The 19,358-nt window shown below is 39.5% G+C and overlaps 1 protein-coding gene across 7 annotated transcripts in view; it reads right to left on the bottom strand.

Moving 5' to 3' along the window:
- Fggy (FGGY carbohydrate kinase domain containing) overlaps positions 1-19,358 on the bottom strand; it is a 380,313-nt gene that overhangs the window by 114,932 nt on the left and 246,023 nt on the right. For 6 of the 7 annotated variants that reach the window (XR_007211617.1, XM_048351429.1, XM_048351432.1 and 3 more), the window contains one exon: positions 5,621-5,728. Coding sequence is in view for 6 of the 7 variants with exons in the window: in XM_048351429.1 (XP_048207386.1) it covers positions 5,621-5,728 (108 nt within the window). In the remaining variant the exon portion in view is untranslated. Of the gene's footprint in view, positions 1-5,620; positions 5,811-6,033; positions 6,173-19,358 lie in introns of those variants that run through there. The other variant, XM_048351433.1, reaches the window with a different exon arrangement.

Raw genomic sequence — 19,358 nt, 5'->3', positions numbered from 1 at the left:
TCTGGGTTAAAAGCCATGTGTTTTTTTTTTTTTTTTTTTTTTTGCCAATTATTCAGGAAAACCAGCAAGCAATCCTTGATGGGTGCTAGGTGAAACAACTAAAATCAATCACCCATAAGAAGGGAGTATGTGCCTTTCAGTCAAGAATAGACAGCAGTAAAATGAAAGCATATGAAATGAGTGAAAAATGAGTGCAATTCTCAGTCAAATGAAACTGTAAAGGCTCTTGAGCCAGAAAACATCCTATCTCATTTTTCTCTTTATCCTCAAGAAAACCAGATGAAGGTTCTCTTTTAAAGTATCAATCTAGTCACAGACTTGGAAGGGAGAATTTTCTTGGTAATGGAAAGTCTGTATTTAAAATGAAACACAATATTTTCCTTCAAATATACCATTCTTATCTTTCTCTTCCTTTTCCTCTTTCCCTCCTTCCCTCCTTCCCTCCCTTCTCCCTTCCTCCCTCCCGCCATAAATCCCTCCCTCCCTTCCTCCCTTCTTTCTTCTGGTCTTTATTGTCTTCGTTTACCTTACTTGGCTCCCCCCCCCACCCCGCTTCTTTCATTTCCTCCCTTATCTCGCATTAACTGGTGTTTTTAAGACTATGTATACATTGTGAACAATTACTAGGGCAGCCATTTCTAATATGGCTTATTAGGTAAGATGTACATATGAAGCAAAGAACAAAATATGTAGTTTCCTTCTACAGATTACAGTATGGCAACTGTGTGATTGAAAACCAGAGAACAAACAGTACAAGAAATGTATCCAATGCCCAACGTATGATACTGTAACCTCTCTGTACATCAGTTTGATAATAAAAATTTGAGAAAAAAAAAGAAAACCAGAGATCTGCATTTATAAAAAGAATGAATCAGAATTGGCAAATGACAAAGGAGAGTAAGTTATAAAAGCACTATATGAAAAGTTCATACATATTAATCACTTCTCCAGGCCGTGCTATGCTTTGAGTTTCAAACATCCACCTGTGAAATCCAGATAATAAGATTTATCTCATAGGAGCTTTAAGAGTACTAGATATCCCACTGTAACTGATTTTAGTGCCCTGGATGTTGTATATACGTGTATTAGAACTAGGGAAGGGAAAGGGAATACCAAAATCAAGAGACAAAGGATAAAAAGACAAACCAGTGCAATAGCAATAATTATAAAACTATATGGTGTAAACCGACTGTACAATTCATGGAGGAGGAGAGGGAAATGGGGAGGAGGAGGCTGGGGAAAAATGAGGGAGGAGGTAACAAGTTGGATAAGAAATGTATTCGCTGCCTAATGTATGAAACTGTAACCCCTCTGTACTTCACTTTGATAATAAAGAAAAAAAAGAATATTAATCTATTTAAAAAAAAAGAGTACTAGATATCCTTAGAATCAAGAATGGAAATAAACCTTTAATATAACATTAGGAATTATGATTACTATGGATCAATTTAAGGTTTAACTAGATAATATATGTGTATCTTCTTCACTGAAAAAATTCAATAAGTTAAAATAATTATAAATATTTCTAGGGGCTGGGAATATGGCCTAGTGGTAGAGTGCTTGCCTCACATACATGAAGCCCTGGGCTCTCAGCACCACATATATGGAAAAAGCCAGAAGTGGCTCTGTGGCTCAACTGGTAGAGTGCTAGCCTTGAAAAAAAGAAGCCAGGGACAGCACTCAGGTCCTGAGTCCAAGCCCCAGGACTGGCAAAAAAAAAAAAATTCTATTTTCAATGGTCATTTGCATTCTAGTCTCGTATTTAAGACCTAAATTCTGTCTCTGTTACACTGATACTTCATACATCAATGGGTAGTCTGCTTTTGTTGTAGATTCAGAATTGTTTTATTATGCCAGCTTTTTTATTTCTTAAGATATTGTCCTGTTTGGTCAGGGTCAATCATGTTCCAGGTCTATGTCTGATGAAACTGTATATGTAGAATTGCCCAAAGTGGAGCATCAAAGGCAACTTGACTGGTTAATGGTACAAAATTAACTGAATAGATAAAGAATAATAATTCTTATGACTCCTATAAGATACTATAATACAGTGAAGAATTTTTAGTAATGGCAAAAAGAGGTCATATATTAAATTTTACTCTCAAGAAATAGATTTAACTCATTATTGTTCACAAACACATAAGACAACATTAGATCAAAATGATTTTATACTCACAACAAGGAAAAATTTGAACCAAACACTGGGGAAGGTATTTCCAAACATAACAATATCAATTTTGCATAAAATCTCTGAAAAGTTGTTGATTGGACATGCAAACAATGCATCCTATGCACACAATTTGTTTATTGATTTTTTTATCCTTCCTTAAGAAGCTTCTGGACTACCCCATTTGTTAGCTCTGGAATGCTAAGGGTGAGTATACTGTGACAGGTTGGAAAATGCTACATTTCAGTACTTGGTCATCAATATACCACAGAAAGGGTCTAGATATTTAACCTTGTGTTACTGAGGATTGAACCCAGGGCCTACCATGTGAGCTATGTTCCCATATGTTTCATTTTTGAGGCAGCGACTTTCTAACTGTACCTGATCTGGCCTTGAATTCACTAAGCCTCTACTCTGCCTCCCTAGTAGCTGAGATTAGACATGTGGTTTTCACTATGCCCAGTTCAGAGTATTAGTTTAAAGAGGGGAATTTAAAGTGGGCTTCATTCCCACCACATGTTAGGCATATAATGATGCATGTCATTCTTTTTAGCACAAGTGTTTAAGCCCAATCAGATATTATTTACTTCGTACTCAGACACCCTACCTCTGATCCTTAAGATCAGAGACTGATGAAGTCTGATTTACCTATTTCATTTCTGTAGAATGGCCCAAGAGTAGGAACCCAGGATATGCATGTAGAATCCATCTACCCATCTATATTTCCACATAATTCGAGAGAAAATTTGAGACAGTTAAGTAGATGGGGGAGGGGAGAATGATGGAAGAAGTGACACTGATCAAGATGTATTGTACTCATAAATTGACATATTGAATTGGAACCCCTTTGTACAACTACTTAAAGATAATAAAAATAAGTAAAAATTTGAGACAAGATATGAATCCACTAAAAATATAAAGTAATGGTTATTTGCATCTGTATCCAACTTTGGATCTGATCACTTTAAATTTGGCTGAACATTTTTACCAGGTGATAAGGAACTCTGGTCACAAACAGATACTTTCAATGTAATGCTTTTGTAATTACATTTAAACATTAATGTGAAATTCCTTATCTGTGCCCAAGTCTCTCTTTCCTTGAGTTTCTCATCCAACCTCCCCGAGTCCATGATAATCTTGTGACCACAAATCCAGTCATCATAGCCACTGATATTCAGACTCATCAGACTCATGTGATCTTTACTATAGTTATCAATGTACTAAAACCAATCTCTCTTCTTTTGACCATGCATTCTCAAGCCTTATTTCACCTAGTTAGTAACAGAATTTTTGTTGTTGTTGTTGTTCTTGTTTTTGTTCTAACCAATGGTTCTTTATTTTGACCAGTTCATTTACTTGTTTATTTACCCAATAAAACATGTGGGTAATTGTTGGCTCTGTTTCTATGCCATTGTTTCTTAATCTTAGGTATTTACTAAAATTTTTAAGGGCCTGGTTTCTAGAATACATCTATTATAGAAGAATCTCAGGATGTTGCGGTGTTAAGTCTAAGGAATTCTAATCTTTCAAAATTCTCTAGATAATTCCAATATATATCCAGGAATGGAAACAACTGAATTAGAACTTTGGGATGCCCAAAGTAAATGGTAGGTTTTCAATTTTAAAAATAATTGTATTTATCCTTAAGTAGTTGTACAAGGGAGTTGCCATTCAACAAAGCAGATTTTTAATATGGTACATCTTGATCAATGTCATCCTTTCAACATTCCCACCCATCCCTCCAATCCTATCCCTTCCCTCAATTTTCTTCATATTTTAGGATATGTATTGAATTTTTTTTTTGCCAATTTGAGATCTGAACATGCACAACTTCTCTTACAACTTTTCTCTGATTCCTTTGGTGTATGAGATGAAGTTCAATTCCTCAGCATGTTTTACAGGAACTTCTTGAGATGTGACCACTACTCTGTAAGTTAGTTATTCTTCTAAGAATAGTTTATGCTACAAATAAAATTCTGGACTACTTGAAATTATTCTCAAATATGCCTTGTTATTTTTCCTTTCCATGTTTTCTCATGTAAATTCTCCTGCCTTCAAGATCTTCTCAGGGCTGGGAATATGGCCTAGTGGCAAGAGTGCTTGCCTCGTATACATGAGGCCCTGGGTTTGATTCCTCAGCACCACATATACAGAAAATGGCCAGAAGTGGCGCTGTGGCTCAAGTGGCAGAGTGCTAGCCTTGAGCAAAAAAGAAGCCAGGGACAGTGCTCAGGCCCTGAGTTCACGGCCTAGGACTGCAAACAAAAAAAAAAACAAAAAACAAAAAAAAAAACACCTCAGACTTTTGGGCTGGGGATATAGCCTAGTGGCAAGAGTGCCTGCCTCGGATACACGAGGCCCTGGGTTCAATTCCCCAGCACCACATTTACAGAAAACGGCCAGAAGCGGCGCTGTGGCTCAAGTGGCAGAGTGCTAGCCTTGAGCGGGAAGAAGCCAGGGACAGTGCTCAGGCGGTGAGTCCAAGGCCCAGGACTGGCAAAAAAAAAAAAAAAAAAAAAGATCTTCTCTACCCTTCTTTTTCTATGTTCCCCATTGATATTCTGACTAGCTCAAATGCCTTCTCCTTATAATTTCCTAACCTATCTTTGTGTCAGTTAATAGTCTTCACCTCAATTATATAGATTTTCTGAATCTATCGGACAACTCCAATAATTCAATAAATTTCTACTAAGAACCTTTTACTGATCAGGTCCTAAAGTGTATCGAGAGAGAATAGTGGTATAGCCCTTGTCTTTAAAAAGATCATGCTATTCTTGAATAGCAGATTAATGAACTTGTAAGAATAACAGAGAATAGGGCTTCCATGTGGCTCAAGTTGTAGAGTGTCTGCCTAGTAAGCATGAGGCTCTGGGTTCAAACTCCAGTATGAGAAAGAAAAAGAAAACACAACAGGATAATAGCTAATGTGTCTTAAAAGTCCAAGTATACTCATCAAGGTGGTACAGAGATTCTATCAAACAGAAGTAAAAGGGAGACAGGGAAGCTGTAACTAGGAAGAATTCATCACATTCTAGCCTAAGTGACAGATTCATTCATAAGAGTAAAGGGTATGATCATCAGGGATATGATGTGGTCAAATAATGATCTGAAGTATGTCTCCAAGTCTATAGGAAAGTAAAAAAAGATTTGACAGAGGAGTAACTTTGCTATTTTAAAAAAGTAGATTAACATTTTAATTGTTCTGATAAAAATAGGTTAATAGGGAAAACAAGACTGAGAAGAAGAGATAGCATCACTACCCAAGCATGTTTATTCATTTAACAAACACATGCTGCTGGTGTACTTTCTGTTGGGCTGAATGTTGAGAGAACAGTAACTCTAACTTTGGAGTCTATAAGTGTTCCAGATGGTGGGTATGTGGGCAGTATGACAAAACAGGCCAGTCAGTGGTAAAAGAATAATCATAACCCAACTGAAAAAGTGTCAACTTACCAGTTTTCCAGTAACGCTCTGACCACCTTCATTCAGCCAAAACCCAGGAACCATGGCTGAGAAATAAGGCCCCCAGACGCCTGGCACAAAAATTGGGTCTTTGCTGATCTGGAAATGAAAAATTAAAACTTGTGAGGGCGTGTATAAAAACACCGATCCTGGTCTCATCTGACATTTCTATGACTGGAATTTAGATTATTATTTTTTTTTTTGGCCAGTCCTGGGCTTGAACTCAGGGCCTGAGCACTGTCCCTGGCTTCTATTTTTTGCTCAAGGCTAGCACTCTGCCACTTGAACCACAGCGCCTCTTCTGGCCATTTTCTACACATGTGGTGCTGGGGAATCGAACCCAGGGCTTCATATATACAAGGCAAGCACTCTTGCCACTAGGCCATATCCCCAGCCCCTGGAATTTAGATTCTTACTGAATATCTTCTAATATGGTGAAGTCATTTTCTCCCAAGGAAGATCATGATTCCATCTTTTGAGACTTTTGTAATAAATTCATGCATATGATAAGGTACAAAAGCTGCCATTTTGGAAAGACACTTCTCAAATGATGAAGCATTTCGTTAGGCTTCCTCTTGCTGGCAGAGATCAAAAATTGGCATTCCTTTTCCCACCCTTCTTCCTATATGTACATCCTTACCAAGGAGGAGTATTTCCCATTGATTTCCCATTGATCTCAGCCTCTTGAATCTGAGTCTGCCTTGTGACTGGCTTTGTCAAGGGAAGGAAGCAGAGGTAACACAGTCAAGGCCTAGTCTTCTGAAAGTCAAATACTTGTATTCCTTCTCTTGAGCCATGTGCCTCATATGAAAAGACATGGGCAACAGAGCCAAGTCAGTGCAGTTATCTCAAGGGATGGCCTACATAAGACAGCCATGTGAGACCAGAAGCTAACTGCTCCATGTCCATCAGATTTATTCAGCCAAACACCAGATTTTGAGATTTGTTACCTAGCATTTTTGTGAGAGTAAATAACTGATATAATTATTTCCTTTTACATTTATTACCCACTTAATAGTATTTCCCCTGGTTCTGGGAACAGAGGAAAGTCAGAGTTCTTTTATCCATGGACTGAAATATTTATATAGCTTTTCCTTTTCAATATGATTGATTTATATTTATACATAAATATTAAAAACAACAAGCCATAAATTGGATGGTAAGGACAAAAGAGCATGTTAGAAGAAGAACAGAGAGGGTGAAGTGTGTGCCAGAGAAAAGTAAAAATAGAAGCCACTATTTAAATAAATATCCCAGGGCCAATTACCCACACCAAGCAGTCAAAACTAAAATCCTGATCTTCCTAAAATGTTACTTCAAATCATAAACAAAGCACAAAGTGTAATCATTGTATTTTGTAAATATGTATCAATTTTTGGAGGTACCAGGATTTGAACTCAGGGCCTCATGCTTGGTAGACTGGTGCTTTATCTTTTGAGTCACACTTTCACCTTCTGCTTTTTGCTGGTTATTTTGCATGTGGAGTCTAGTGGACTTTTCTGCCCAGGATGGTTTCAAACTGCCATCCTATACATCTCAGCCTCCTAAGTAGTCAGGATTATACTTTGTGAACCATCAGTACATGGGTTGCAAGAATAATTTAACAAAATTATAATGTAAGCCTTGTGTTCTCACTTAGATTTTTCACTCAAAGCTGCATTCTACCACTTGCTCCATAGCTCTTTATAGCTTTTTGCTTGTTAACTAAAGATAAGAACATCTCAGATTTTTCTGCTTAGGCTGGCTTCAAATCAAGATCCTCAGATGTCAGCCTACTTGGTAGAGAGGATGACAGACCTGTATCCAGCTACTTTGCATCTTTTTTCAGCATAATTCAGTGAAATTAAACCACTTAGCTACAGACAACCAGCTTAAACAGATGTGCTTTTCCAAACAACAAACAAACAAAATTAATACCTAACAGCCTACCAAGAGAAATATCAAAGCATCTCCTCTATTTTCTTTTTCAAAAATATTTTTTACTAAGTACATGTACAAAGAGGTTTAAGTTCCAGAAGTCAGTTTATGAGCACAATGCATCTCCATCAATATTACCTCTTCCATTGTTCTCCCTACACTCAAGTTATGGGCTTCAATTCTTATGCTGTGTATTGGCTTTGCTTCTTCAGCTTTATAAGCTGAATCCTACCTGCTGAAGTACAATTCTTTTGTTATTGGTTTGTTTTGCTACTTGGGATGAAATGTCAATGATCACAACCTGTGTTTTTACATGACAATCAACTTTCCTTCAGTTTGCTCTGATTATATTTTTGACAGGACAAATGGTACAGAGTGGCTTTTTGGAGGAGGGATGCAGGGTTGGCTTTAAAAGACTAGAAGGGGTTAGTCAGATGAAATGGAATGAGTATTCATGAACAATGCCCCATGGGGAGTCAAGACACTGTCATGTTATTTGTAGCAGACTATGGTAACCTATTTCATTGTAAGGCAAAGTGTATAAAGAAGAGTCAAGACAGGCAGTAAAATGCCACATATTCACTCATCTATAAGGCAAAAAAAAAGGGGGGGGGGAATTAGGCATAGTAGGTCTACCCCCACAGGTCTTGAGGCAGGACAGAAAAATCTGTCCATTTATTTATTCAGCTAAATATCTATTCAGCCCTGACTATATATACTTTGGACTATGATGAGCTCTTGAGATAGCAAAGTGAACTGAATATTCATAATTTCTGTTTCATAAGTTTTACGGTCTAGCATTTTAGTACAGAAATAGTCCTTTCATTATCTTGATGCCAACTATTCTGGTTTCTTTTTTGCTAAACCAGTGATTTTTCAAATCAGTAGGATTTCCAACCTCAAATGGGAAGGGAATGAGAGAATGCAAGGAAACTATGTAACATTGCTAACTTTAAATTTTGTCAAATAAGGGCAATTTATTAAAAGGGAGGCACTTAACTCAAAGACTGGGAAAGATAATCTCTGGGAGAAAAAGTCAAACTTTTACCAAAAAAAAAAAATTAACTTATATGGACATACTCATTCTCGTTCTACAGATGTCTCCTTAGTTCATACCCTGATCCAGATGTGTGCCAGGAAATGAGATAAATGGTATCAGAAGAGCACCACCCTCATGGAGCATGCCCGACGGGAAGACCAGAGTGACTAGTCAGTCAGGTTTAGCTAGGACTCTACTTGTTTGAGCACTGAAAGTCTCATGTCCTTAAAAGGCCCCTTGTCCCACCCAAACAGTTAGCTACTCCTAGACAAGTATTAAATCAAATTCTCAGTTATAACTGTGATAGATGAAGGAAAGAAAGCCAAAAGGTATTCTTAGAGCACAGGAGGGAGGGAGTATATGATTGATCTCAGGATCAGAGAAAGCTTTGCCGAGGACGTGAGGTAAGAATTAAGATGCAAAACATACACAGAATTTACTCTATGGGGCCAGTGAGTGTGAGGGTATTTGTGTATGCATGAGAGGCAGGGAGAGTGCTCCACACACAAAGAACATACTCTAACAGGTAATAATTTGCATCACCCTGCTTTGTCCTGTGAAAATTTCACTTTATGCCAACCATAAACAGGAGTCTAGAGCTTCTTTGGGGTAAAGCAGACAGACTCTATAACTATCTGGGAAGCAGAGATTGGAAAGGTTGATAGACACTCACCAAAGCCAAATCATCCTTTTGTGTCCTGTACTACTCTCGTTCCCAGAATTCTCAGCTTCACTTGACAGAAAGGCTACATAAGCTAGTCAGGTGCTCACATCTGTACTCTCAGTTATTCAGGAAGCTGAGATCTGTGGATCATGTTTCACTGTCACCCTTTGCAGGAAAGTTGGTGAGACTTTTATCTCCAAGTAACTACCAAAAAACTAGAAGTGAAGCTGTAGTTCCAGCCTTGACTGAAAAAGCTAAGTGAAAGCACCCAGCCTGTGAATTCAAGCACCAGTACCACACACACACACACACACACACACACACACACACACACACACACACCAGCTATTTAATAGCCAACATGAGATTTGAACCAAGTATTCATTGACCTCAAACCTCTGGATATACTTTTGTTTCCCCATGTATTGCTTAGGAAAGACACAGATCAACCCCTGCTCCTATCTCCAGTGCTACAATTAAGAATGTTAGTGCAGCAGGATTTTACTAGAGGATTGTTGGCTACAGCTCACAAATGTCCATGGGCACTTTAGTTAGCACTGCCTAGGGAGACGGTGGCGAACAGACTCTTGTTTATGTTCACTCATCTGGCAAGGCACATGCTTCTCATCACACACTTGCAATGAAGTAAGGAAACAAAGAGTACTCCCACTGCCTGCTAAGCCCCGAACTCTTGGGAAAACCAGACACATTTGTTTTGAGAGAGAAAGAGAATGCACATTTGTCTATTTATGTGTTCTGTAATCCTTTGCAGTAAACCTAAATATTTGAAAATATTTTTGTGAAAGATCCTTCCAGGCTGATGGCTATCTTGGCCTGAAGGCTGCTTTGTGGCCAAAAACGAGAAAGCACATTGCAACACACAGATGACAGGTGTCCATAGAGGATGCTGTCTTGCCAGTCCTAATGGTGCTCCTGGCAGCAGCAACAACAAAGTCTGACCAAAGACTTAGTACAGGCCTTACTCTAAGCACAGCACTGGTATGAAATCCACTAATCCCCACAACCCTGAGGGAAGATGTTGTCATGATCTCTGTTATACAGGTTCATAAACTGAGGCAAAGATGTATCCAATGTTACCCAGACATAAAAGAGTCGCATAACATGGTCTATGGGTTCCATACTGCCTCTGACAAATTATTCTCTTGTTACTAGGTAACCAGTGCTTCTTTAAATTCTTCATCTGTGTCTGAAGGGTAGAAAGCAAGGGCTACAGGAGCCAGCAGATTCATTCAAATTGAACAAAACTCCCCGGCCTTGAGGGCAACTATGTATGGCAACCTTTCTTTCCAAGGGGCTTTCATAAGTTTTCTTGCCATACAAATGGACAGATTGAAGAAGGCATGGGTCAGGACAAAGACCCTGCATGATTCTCTTCCTGACTCTGCCACATTATACTCATGTAATCTTTTGCAAGGTAACTTTTCTAAGCCTCCGGTTCCTCACTTCTAAGAAAGATGTGCAAGTTAGAGGACTCTTGCGAAGGTTCCACAGGCTGTCACATATGAACATTTTATTCCAAGTTAAATATCAAATAAATACGAACTCTCTTTGGCCTGAGGCCTATATAATAAAGAGGCAGGAGACTAACAACCACTACCAAAAGTAACTGGTATCACACCACTGGAAGGACTCTATTTGTCCTTCATTTAGTCAAAATTCTTAGTAATGATATAGAAAAGTGATGGTAAAACTTGGAAGGATTGCTTATTATGGGACATGTCCACACCAAAATTAATCAGAATTAAAATGACCCCAAGGAGCTAAACACCATGCAGAATTATGTAAGAGATCAGTTGATATTTATGTAATAGTATAATTAAGGTTTTTGTATCTTATGCCAGGCACCAGAGACTATTAAAGGCCTATCATCTTAGCTAATTAAGAGGCTGAGATGGAGCATCACAATTCAAAGCTAGCTCAAGGAAACAAATCTGAGAGATTCTTCTCTTCAAATGCCAGTAAAAAGCAGAAAGTGAAGGCATGGCTCAAATGGTAGAGCATCAGCTATGAGTAAAGAAGCTAAGTCAGAGAGAGAGGCCCTGAGTTGAAGCTCCAGTACCAGCACTAATTTTTTTAAAGTGGAAGGAAGAAAGGGAGGAAGGAGGAGGGAGGGAGGGAGGGAGGGAGGGAGGGAGGGAGGGAGGGAGGGAGGGAGGGAGGGAGGGAGGGGGGAGGGAGGGGGGAGGGAGGAGGAGGGAGGGAGGGAGGGAGGGAGAGAGGAATGAAGGAAGGAAGGAAGGAAGGAAGGAAGGAAGGAAAGAAGGAAGGAAGGAAGGAAGGAAGGAAGGAAGGAAGGAAGGAAGGAAGGAAGGAAGGAAGGAAGGAAGGAAGGAAGAGGAAAAAAGGGAAGGAAAGATTTTGTACTTTTATGATACTAGCAATATTGTCTTCCATAGGCTGGTTGGTAGATGCATGGTAATTCATTTCAGTATTGTTGTTTAAATTATATTTAGACATTTGACATATGCTTTAATCATTTGTGATATAAATAGAATTATGAAAATTCCAACAAAAGAAAACATCTGGTTGCACAGGAATGAGATCCACAGTAAGGCCATAAAAATAATAATGTGTACACATGGTGTCAAAACTCAGAATCCCTAATCTGACAAAGCAAATAGCATCAGAAAAAGAAAAGAAAAACAAAAACAAACACACCAAGAGCTACAGTGCAGTGGGAGGACAACTGGTATGAGCCCAAAGGAAGGAGTAGCTGGCTAGTAGCGAGCTAACTGTCTGGGAGAGGAAAGGCACGTCTCAGTCTCAGAGGTAGCAGCACTGAAGCTGAGCTTTGGATAAGTATTAGCTTAGATAGGTGGGAGGGTGACCCAGGAAAAAGAGCTCAGCATCATGGAGATGAACACACATATTGAGGGCCAAGTTTTAACTTTTGCATCTTATTTTAGATAAAACATCATATGGCTTAAAGAATAGATACGATTTTTCATTCACAGATATTATTGCTGACCAAAAACTCAATTTTTCAAAAGCTCTACTTGTGAAAAAGCCACCGTGAGATGACCTTCTATTTTTTAGGTGACAATAAAAATAAATAGTAACAATGACAACATGGTACTTTCTAATAGTTATTGGGTATTTGTTCTTGCCATGAGCTCTTCTAGGCTCTTTACATACACATTCAATATTCATGACAATCCAATGACAGAGATCCTATTATTATACTTAGCTTCACAATGAGGAAAGCTAGGAGTCAAATAGCTAATAAACAGAAGAGGAGTAATTTCAGGATCCAACAGGAATCATCAACTGATTTCCATTACTAGATCTCTTTCTCCCCACCAAGAAATAAATTGACTAGACTAGAAATAGTCTTTTTTCTTATTGAGGTTTTCTGAGATTCCATGAGGCTTAGTCACTCCACCCCAGCTGGCCTCTTAGATCTCCTATGAGATATCTCCAAACAACACTGTGGCCTTACATGGCCTGGGCTTTGAAGAACTTCTTGCTCTTCGGACTTTTCCAAGGCCCTACTTGCTTTGTCATCCTGTTAATCTGTGGCAAAAATTATTGGAGATCTTTTTCTTTCCAGTTTCCAACTTTAGGGGTTGTATTTAATACCTACTATATGAAACTTGTTATATGAACACAATGTTCAGTACATATTTGTTGAGTATAAACTACTGTTCTAAACATAAACAACATGGAAGACTGGACTTTTGAGCAGAGCAGTAAATGCATTCTTGTCCTCCCGAAGAAGTTTATAATCTAGTGGGAGCTGGGGTTCAAAAGAGGCCTGGAGACCACTCAATTGTCAAGTGACATGTTGTGCACCTGTCCTTTCAGATTTAAAAGTCACCCTGGGGGTGTGTGGCCTCAAATACAATCAGCCCACATGAGAGCAGAAGACATAGGCACCAAGAGGGTAAGCAGGTTCCTAAAAGATCACAAATGCTAAGCTGGGATGAGAAGCCTCTTCCATGTGCTCCTGCTTGTCTGTGCCCAAACTGGCTGCAGGAATAGATGCCACTGGCAGAGATTCATCTAAATTATGCTCCTATCCACCGAGTTTCCCTGCATGACAAGGCCTGGATGCCTTCTCACACCTCTTTCTGGTGTAGATGACTGGCTAGGAGCAGGGAGTTGCTCCAGCTCCATCTGTTCTGCCTTCTCCAGCCCATCATTCTGAGTCTGGCCAGGCCTAAGCCTCTGGCAGGGGCAGGAGGCAAGCTCCAGGCGCCAGTAGTCCTGAGAGGGAACAGGAGGTTTTGTTTTGAGTGCCCCCAGCCAGGTTGGGATTTTCGAGGGTAGCCGCAGGCATGTGTGGGACTGGGTATTTCCATGGTGGCTCATCTCTTCTTCCAAATGGACTGGGCTATCATCTTACTAGAGAAAAGCCATTTATACACATTCCTGCCAGCTTCCCGATCATTACATAGTATCAAAAAAAAAAAAAAAGAGCACAGAGAAATCTGTTTATGAATGAGAGCTCTTAGCATTCACCTCTAGATTTGCCCTTCTCAGGTTGAATTATAATGAGCTATTAATGTGTCTGTCTCTTCTATGAACCAGTGAAGTAAAAACCATGTCCTCTCTTCAAGACAGTGGATGTGGTATAGTAATATGCACACAAATTTCAGGGTCAGACAATTCTAGGTAATTCTCATCAGGTCATTTACTGGCAATGTGAGTTTCTGAATCTGAGTCTGTTTTCTTTCCTATAAATGGGAACATTTTATCCATCATAGTTATCCCCAAGCCTTGAGTGGTATTATGCACATAATGAACTTAGGATATAGTAGAATCTCAAAAAGTATTCAACAACAAATGATTTAGATTGTCTCCTTTTTGAGATAGTGGAATGACTAGAGTTCATTGACCAGAACTCATGCCCAGTCTCTCCCCATGATTAGCTTTGCTTTTTGGCAGGTTCTTCCTCCTATGTCCATTTTAGTCCCTATGTCTCCTGGAGTCAACTCTTCCCCTCTCTGGTATATAATGACTGTTTTTACACTAATGGTTGCCTCATGCCTATTCCAAATCAAGACCTTGATCCTGGATTCCATACTAGCTATTTGACCTATATGTCTAGTCGGTATGTGATTTCCATCCTTCTTCCTGAGGATACTCTTGTGGGGGGGATACCACTTCTCTTGACTGGCTCCTTTATCCTATCTGCTGTTCACTTTATGTTTCAACTATAAACTTTCTGTTTCTACCTATTGTCATTACCTTAGACTAGCCTGCTTCCATCATGATCTGGTTTTCCCTATTTGACTGGCTTCATCACATATGTTAGCATTTCTGCTTCTGTCACTTATTTGTGGTAGTAAGCACATCATGGACTAGGCCCAGATTTATTGAACAAGTCAAAATTCCCCTTGTGTGCTAATTTCTTTCTCACCTCTGAATCCTCATGAATTCTTTTCTCTGTTGCTGTAAGCTCTCACTTCTCACTTTCCCTAACTCTTATATGTCCTTTTAAGATTTTACTCAGTATTATTTCCTCTTCAATGACATTTTTAAACCCTGACATCTGCCCTAACGGTGCACGAAGTATCGCAGTCCTGTTAACATCTTCCTCAATTCTCTGCATTATTTACAGTAAGTTGTTGTAATATTGTGTATAAATACCATGTAATGCATATTCAACATGTAATAGATATTTGTATATATGTATATTATATGTATATATGTACTTGTAAACTAAATCACTACACATACTTGGGATGTAGCTACTCTTTCACTAACATGACAATGTCACTAAAATTAAAAGTAGTAATAGAAAATAAAACATGTCTAAGGACTGAGTATATAACTTAGTGGCAGAGCTTTTGCCTAGCATGCACAACAAGGATTTGGGTTAGATCCCCAGAGCTATAAGGGAGGTAGAGGGGAGAAATATGTTGCCAAACCCCTTACCAACATATGGCTAGTAAAGCTCAAGCTTTATCTTTTGTTTCTAGTTGGAGGTTTCTGAAAGGAAATTCTCTACTAAAGAGTTTTCACTTCCTAGAAACCGAGTTTCTTTATTTCAATCTGAGCAAAAGAGGAACATATAAAATCTGTCTACCGATAATCTCTTGGCTTAGCAGTGTGAGCCAACAGAGGGCACTGAACAGGTCTGGCACCAAACTGGACAGCCCCCAAGCTTGAGATGGAGGAAGGCAGTCAAATGCTGCGTGTGATGTCCTAAGTTATTTGTAAAATATTTTGGACTCCTTCAGCCCTGAATTCCTCATTCTTTATCATTCCTAAACCCATATGTAATCACAATAGAAATTTAATCCATATGTTTCTCATTCACTTATACTTAACACACCCAAAATTGCTTTGCAAGAGACACTGAATAGCCTGCCAACTTTGAGGTCTTCCAAAAGTTCCCCAGATCTCATTCCCACAAACAAAAAGCCACATTCGATCTCCTGTATACAAATGCCTGACTTGTTCCTGTGACCTCAGACTCCATCTCACCTTAGACTGCTCCAAGTCATGGACTTCAAAGACATAAAATCGTACCACGCATCTTTTTTTCACAAGTCAAACAATCTGTTGTGAGTAAACAATTTCTGATGTTCTCTGTGGACACTGTAAGAAAGGAGAGTCAGGCTGGGGAGACCGGGAAAGAAAGGGAGCTAATGAAGGAGCTAATGAAGAAGAAGTTTGCACAGGACTCATTGGCTGAAGGTTCAGTTCTGTTGCTCTGATGTAAAATGGCCACATTGGACTCTTCTATCTCCCCTAAATCCCCCAGAAGGAAAGCACAATACTAATTACTAAGTGGTTCTCAAACAGGGCCCAATCAATTTTCTTTTTAAATTGTAAACTAGTTATTTGGAAAAACAGATCCTTCCTGTAGACCATGGGGTTCAGTTAAAAAAGAGGACAACCTCCCAAATGAGGCTGATAAGCAGGTGTAGATGGATGGGGATGACACAGCCTTTTCTCTTGCCACACATTTGTGGTGCCTATTACACAGTGTCTCTGGCACACATCTCCTTAGTTTTGACTGCCAAACTGTGGTCACTTTTACCTCCTGTCGTGCTCTGATCAGATTCTGGGTTTCCCTTGAAACCACTTTTTCTTTAATACCAATGTCTGGCTTCAGAAACTGTCTCAAAGATCTGACCACAGATATCCAGTGTTTTGTCTTAACTTGTACGTAACCTTGGTCCTTGGAATCTTTATCTGTAATGTGGAACAAGAAGGATGTCTCTTCCACATCTGCAAAGATTAAATGTGGCACACTCTATTACAGGCCTTGGTACAGTGCCTGGTACATTCAGTGACCTCAGGGAGCTGTATGCTATGTTAATATCATCAACTCCACACCAGCCAAGGTGTATTTCCTATTTATGGACTAGAGCTGGGTGAGCGAGTTTAATTTGAAAAAAAAAAAAAAGATTTGACACTAGCTACACTAGAATTCTTTAGGGGTAAATGAAGATTGCACTGGCTTGAAAAATAAACAAGGGAACACAGCCACTGAGGAGGATTAGTTTCTATGTGTAAGATCTATGGAGGATTAAATAAGTACAACGGAAGCTTAGTCTGTTAACATTATGCTGTATAAAAAGAGGCAAAGAGAGCCTTGATTGGCTTTTTAAGAAAAGGCATGATCATTTGGAGTATTCCCCAAAAGAAACCATGCCTGCCGCCTAGGTTTGGCTCAGGAAGTCAGGGTACATCCATGCAAGTCTAGACCTGAAGAATCTGATCTCTAGAAAGTTCTCCACAATAGAAGAGGATAAAGTCGAAATGGTACGCAAGGAGAAATTAAACAAAAACAAAAACAAAATTACTACCATCTACATACATTTAGGTCATTTTTCCATGTGAGTGCAGAAGTACAATAAACTGAGAAGTATTTACCAAACATCCTCTGAGATCACCACTGGAAAGAGATTATCCCATACATTTCTGTTTAAAAAGGAGATCAATGGGACCATTAAAAATACTGATGCTTGAATATCAAGAGAAGAGAGAGAATAAAAGCCAACATGCTTTGGTTTACCTAGTATGGCAGCAAAAACAGCACATAAATGGCACATATGTCGGTATGTCCACAGCTGACAAAACTGAACTCAGCCCTCATTCCAGACAGATCTAGACAAGACTTCGGAATCCTTCACAGGCCAGTGTGGTGGGTGCCATGCAGTCTCTGGAAGTGATGTGCCAGAGAATTCTCTCTATTCTCTCCAGGTAGGTCACTCTTATACACATTCTTATCTAGGACCTAGGAAAGCCCAATTCGTATATAGTTTTGACACAGAAGAAAACTCAGGTTCAAAGAATTAACTGAATTTCTTTCCTGCCCTTAGAACCAGTACAGAATAAGAATGTCAACTCAAATCTAACATGAGTCCTATCTTTTTTCTAAGACACTTTGTAGGACAAAAAAAAGGGAAGAAATATGATCAATAGAGGAGATAAGATCAAAATATACAGATATCACATTCCAAATCAGTCTAAAGCCAGCCCAGACCCACTGAGACATGAATGGAAAATGTGCCTTATTTGATTCAACAGAGGCTAAGAAAATAACTTCCATGACTGCTGTCTTTCCCTCTCCTTCACACTTAACAGCAGTACCACAAGAATATTTGGCGAGCCTGAAGTTAAAGAGAAATGCTTACAATGATTTTACTATTTAAATGAGTTCTTACAAAAGAAAACTAGTTTGCAAAAGAGGCAAGAGGGACTTAAAGAAGAAAGAGCCCTCACAGGGAAAGTTGATCTGGAAGGACTTAACCTTGGCCTGTAGTCCATAAAGGATCATACTAATATGTAAGGTATGCAAACACTGTAGAACAATCAGAAACAAATGAAATGATGGCTTCAGAGTAACAAGATTCAGCTGTGGGCCACGGCCAGGAGGCAGCTTTTGTTATGAATAGATCATCTGGATGGGAAGCAGGCCTGATTTTTAACCCTTGGAGTAGGCCAGCTAGGGTATGAGAAAAGTATCTGGGGCCCATCTGGACTTCCTTAGTGGGAAAGAAAGGGGAAGAAAAGCCAACTATCTGTAAAATACATGACATGATGTAGGACAGGGTTACAAGTCCTGTGGGGGGGATTTAAATAGAAATTGTATATTATTAATCTGCCGTGTGTTAAATTTGCAAATCGATGACAATTACAAATGTTCTTACTTTTAAATAAAAAGGCATTGCAAATGAACACAGGGGAAAAGGGAAAGAACTATAATTAGCTAAGCAGCTCCTAAGGGCTGTTTGTTACATTCTCATCCATAATCTTCATGATAACTGTGCCATTTCCTTCAGTTCATAGCTGAACAAACTGTGATTCAGCAAAGTGCAAAACCTTGCCCTTGGCTATGCAAGTGCGAAGACGGCAGGGTGGGGATTTGCTATGGACCTGACTTCATATCTTTCCGACTATACCTGGCTGCCTCTAAGCTACTTAGGAACCACAAAAGTCAAATGAACCAAAGGGCCTCGGTCTTTCTCCTTCTGTGGTAGCTTTTGCTGTTGATTTACAGAGAAGGGGACAAGGAAGGCTACCTGAAAAGGACAGGGCCCTGCTCTACCTGGTCATTCTCAAAGAACAACCCAAGCCCCCTTTCTGCAGTTCTGTGTCCTGTTCTGCTTTCTCTATACTCATCAACCTGCAGTTGGAGACAAGATTAAAAAGAACCTGGCTCCTAGCCTCCACCTGGCTCTGAGGATGTGTGAATTCTGGTATAACCCACTGTGTGCTGATACCCTCTGTGTGGTGTGGGCTTACTTGCACTGAGCCTGGCAATTTGAGAATTTGGCTCTCCCCTGAAGGACAGATGTCAGGGTCAACAGTAAGAGCTATTTTTCCACTTTACTGTCTGACATATGAGGTGGTAACTGAATGCTCAGCCTGGTAAGAAGGAACAGACTTCCATCCTTCCCTTTGGGGCAGACAGGGAAGGGAGAGTGGGTTGCTGAGGCCCGGGAGATGGTGACACAGCAGCCAGATGCACACAAGAGGCATCTGCGTTCACCCCGTTTAGGAGTCACACAGCCCCATGCCGCAAGAGACCTTGTTAAATCATGGCTTCATCCTGTGTAAAAGACAGACCAGAATATTCTCCTTCCAAGATGCTGGAGAAAATCAGAGGCATATTAGCTGGTGGGTTT

The sequence above is a fragment of the Perognathus longimembris genome, chromosome 7 (genome assembly GCF_023159225.1).
Source record: "Perognathus longimembris pacificus isolate PPM17 chromosome 7, ASM2315922v1, whole genome shotgun sequence".
Classification (NCBI taxonomy): domain Eukaryota; kingdom Metazoa; phylum Chordata; class Mammalia; order Rodentia; family Heteromyidae; genus Perognathus; species Perognathus longimembris.
Note: the sequence above shows the minus strand (reverse complement) of the source record. Positions and strands in the feature narration are given on the sequence as shown.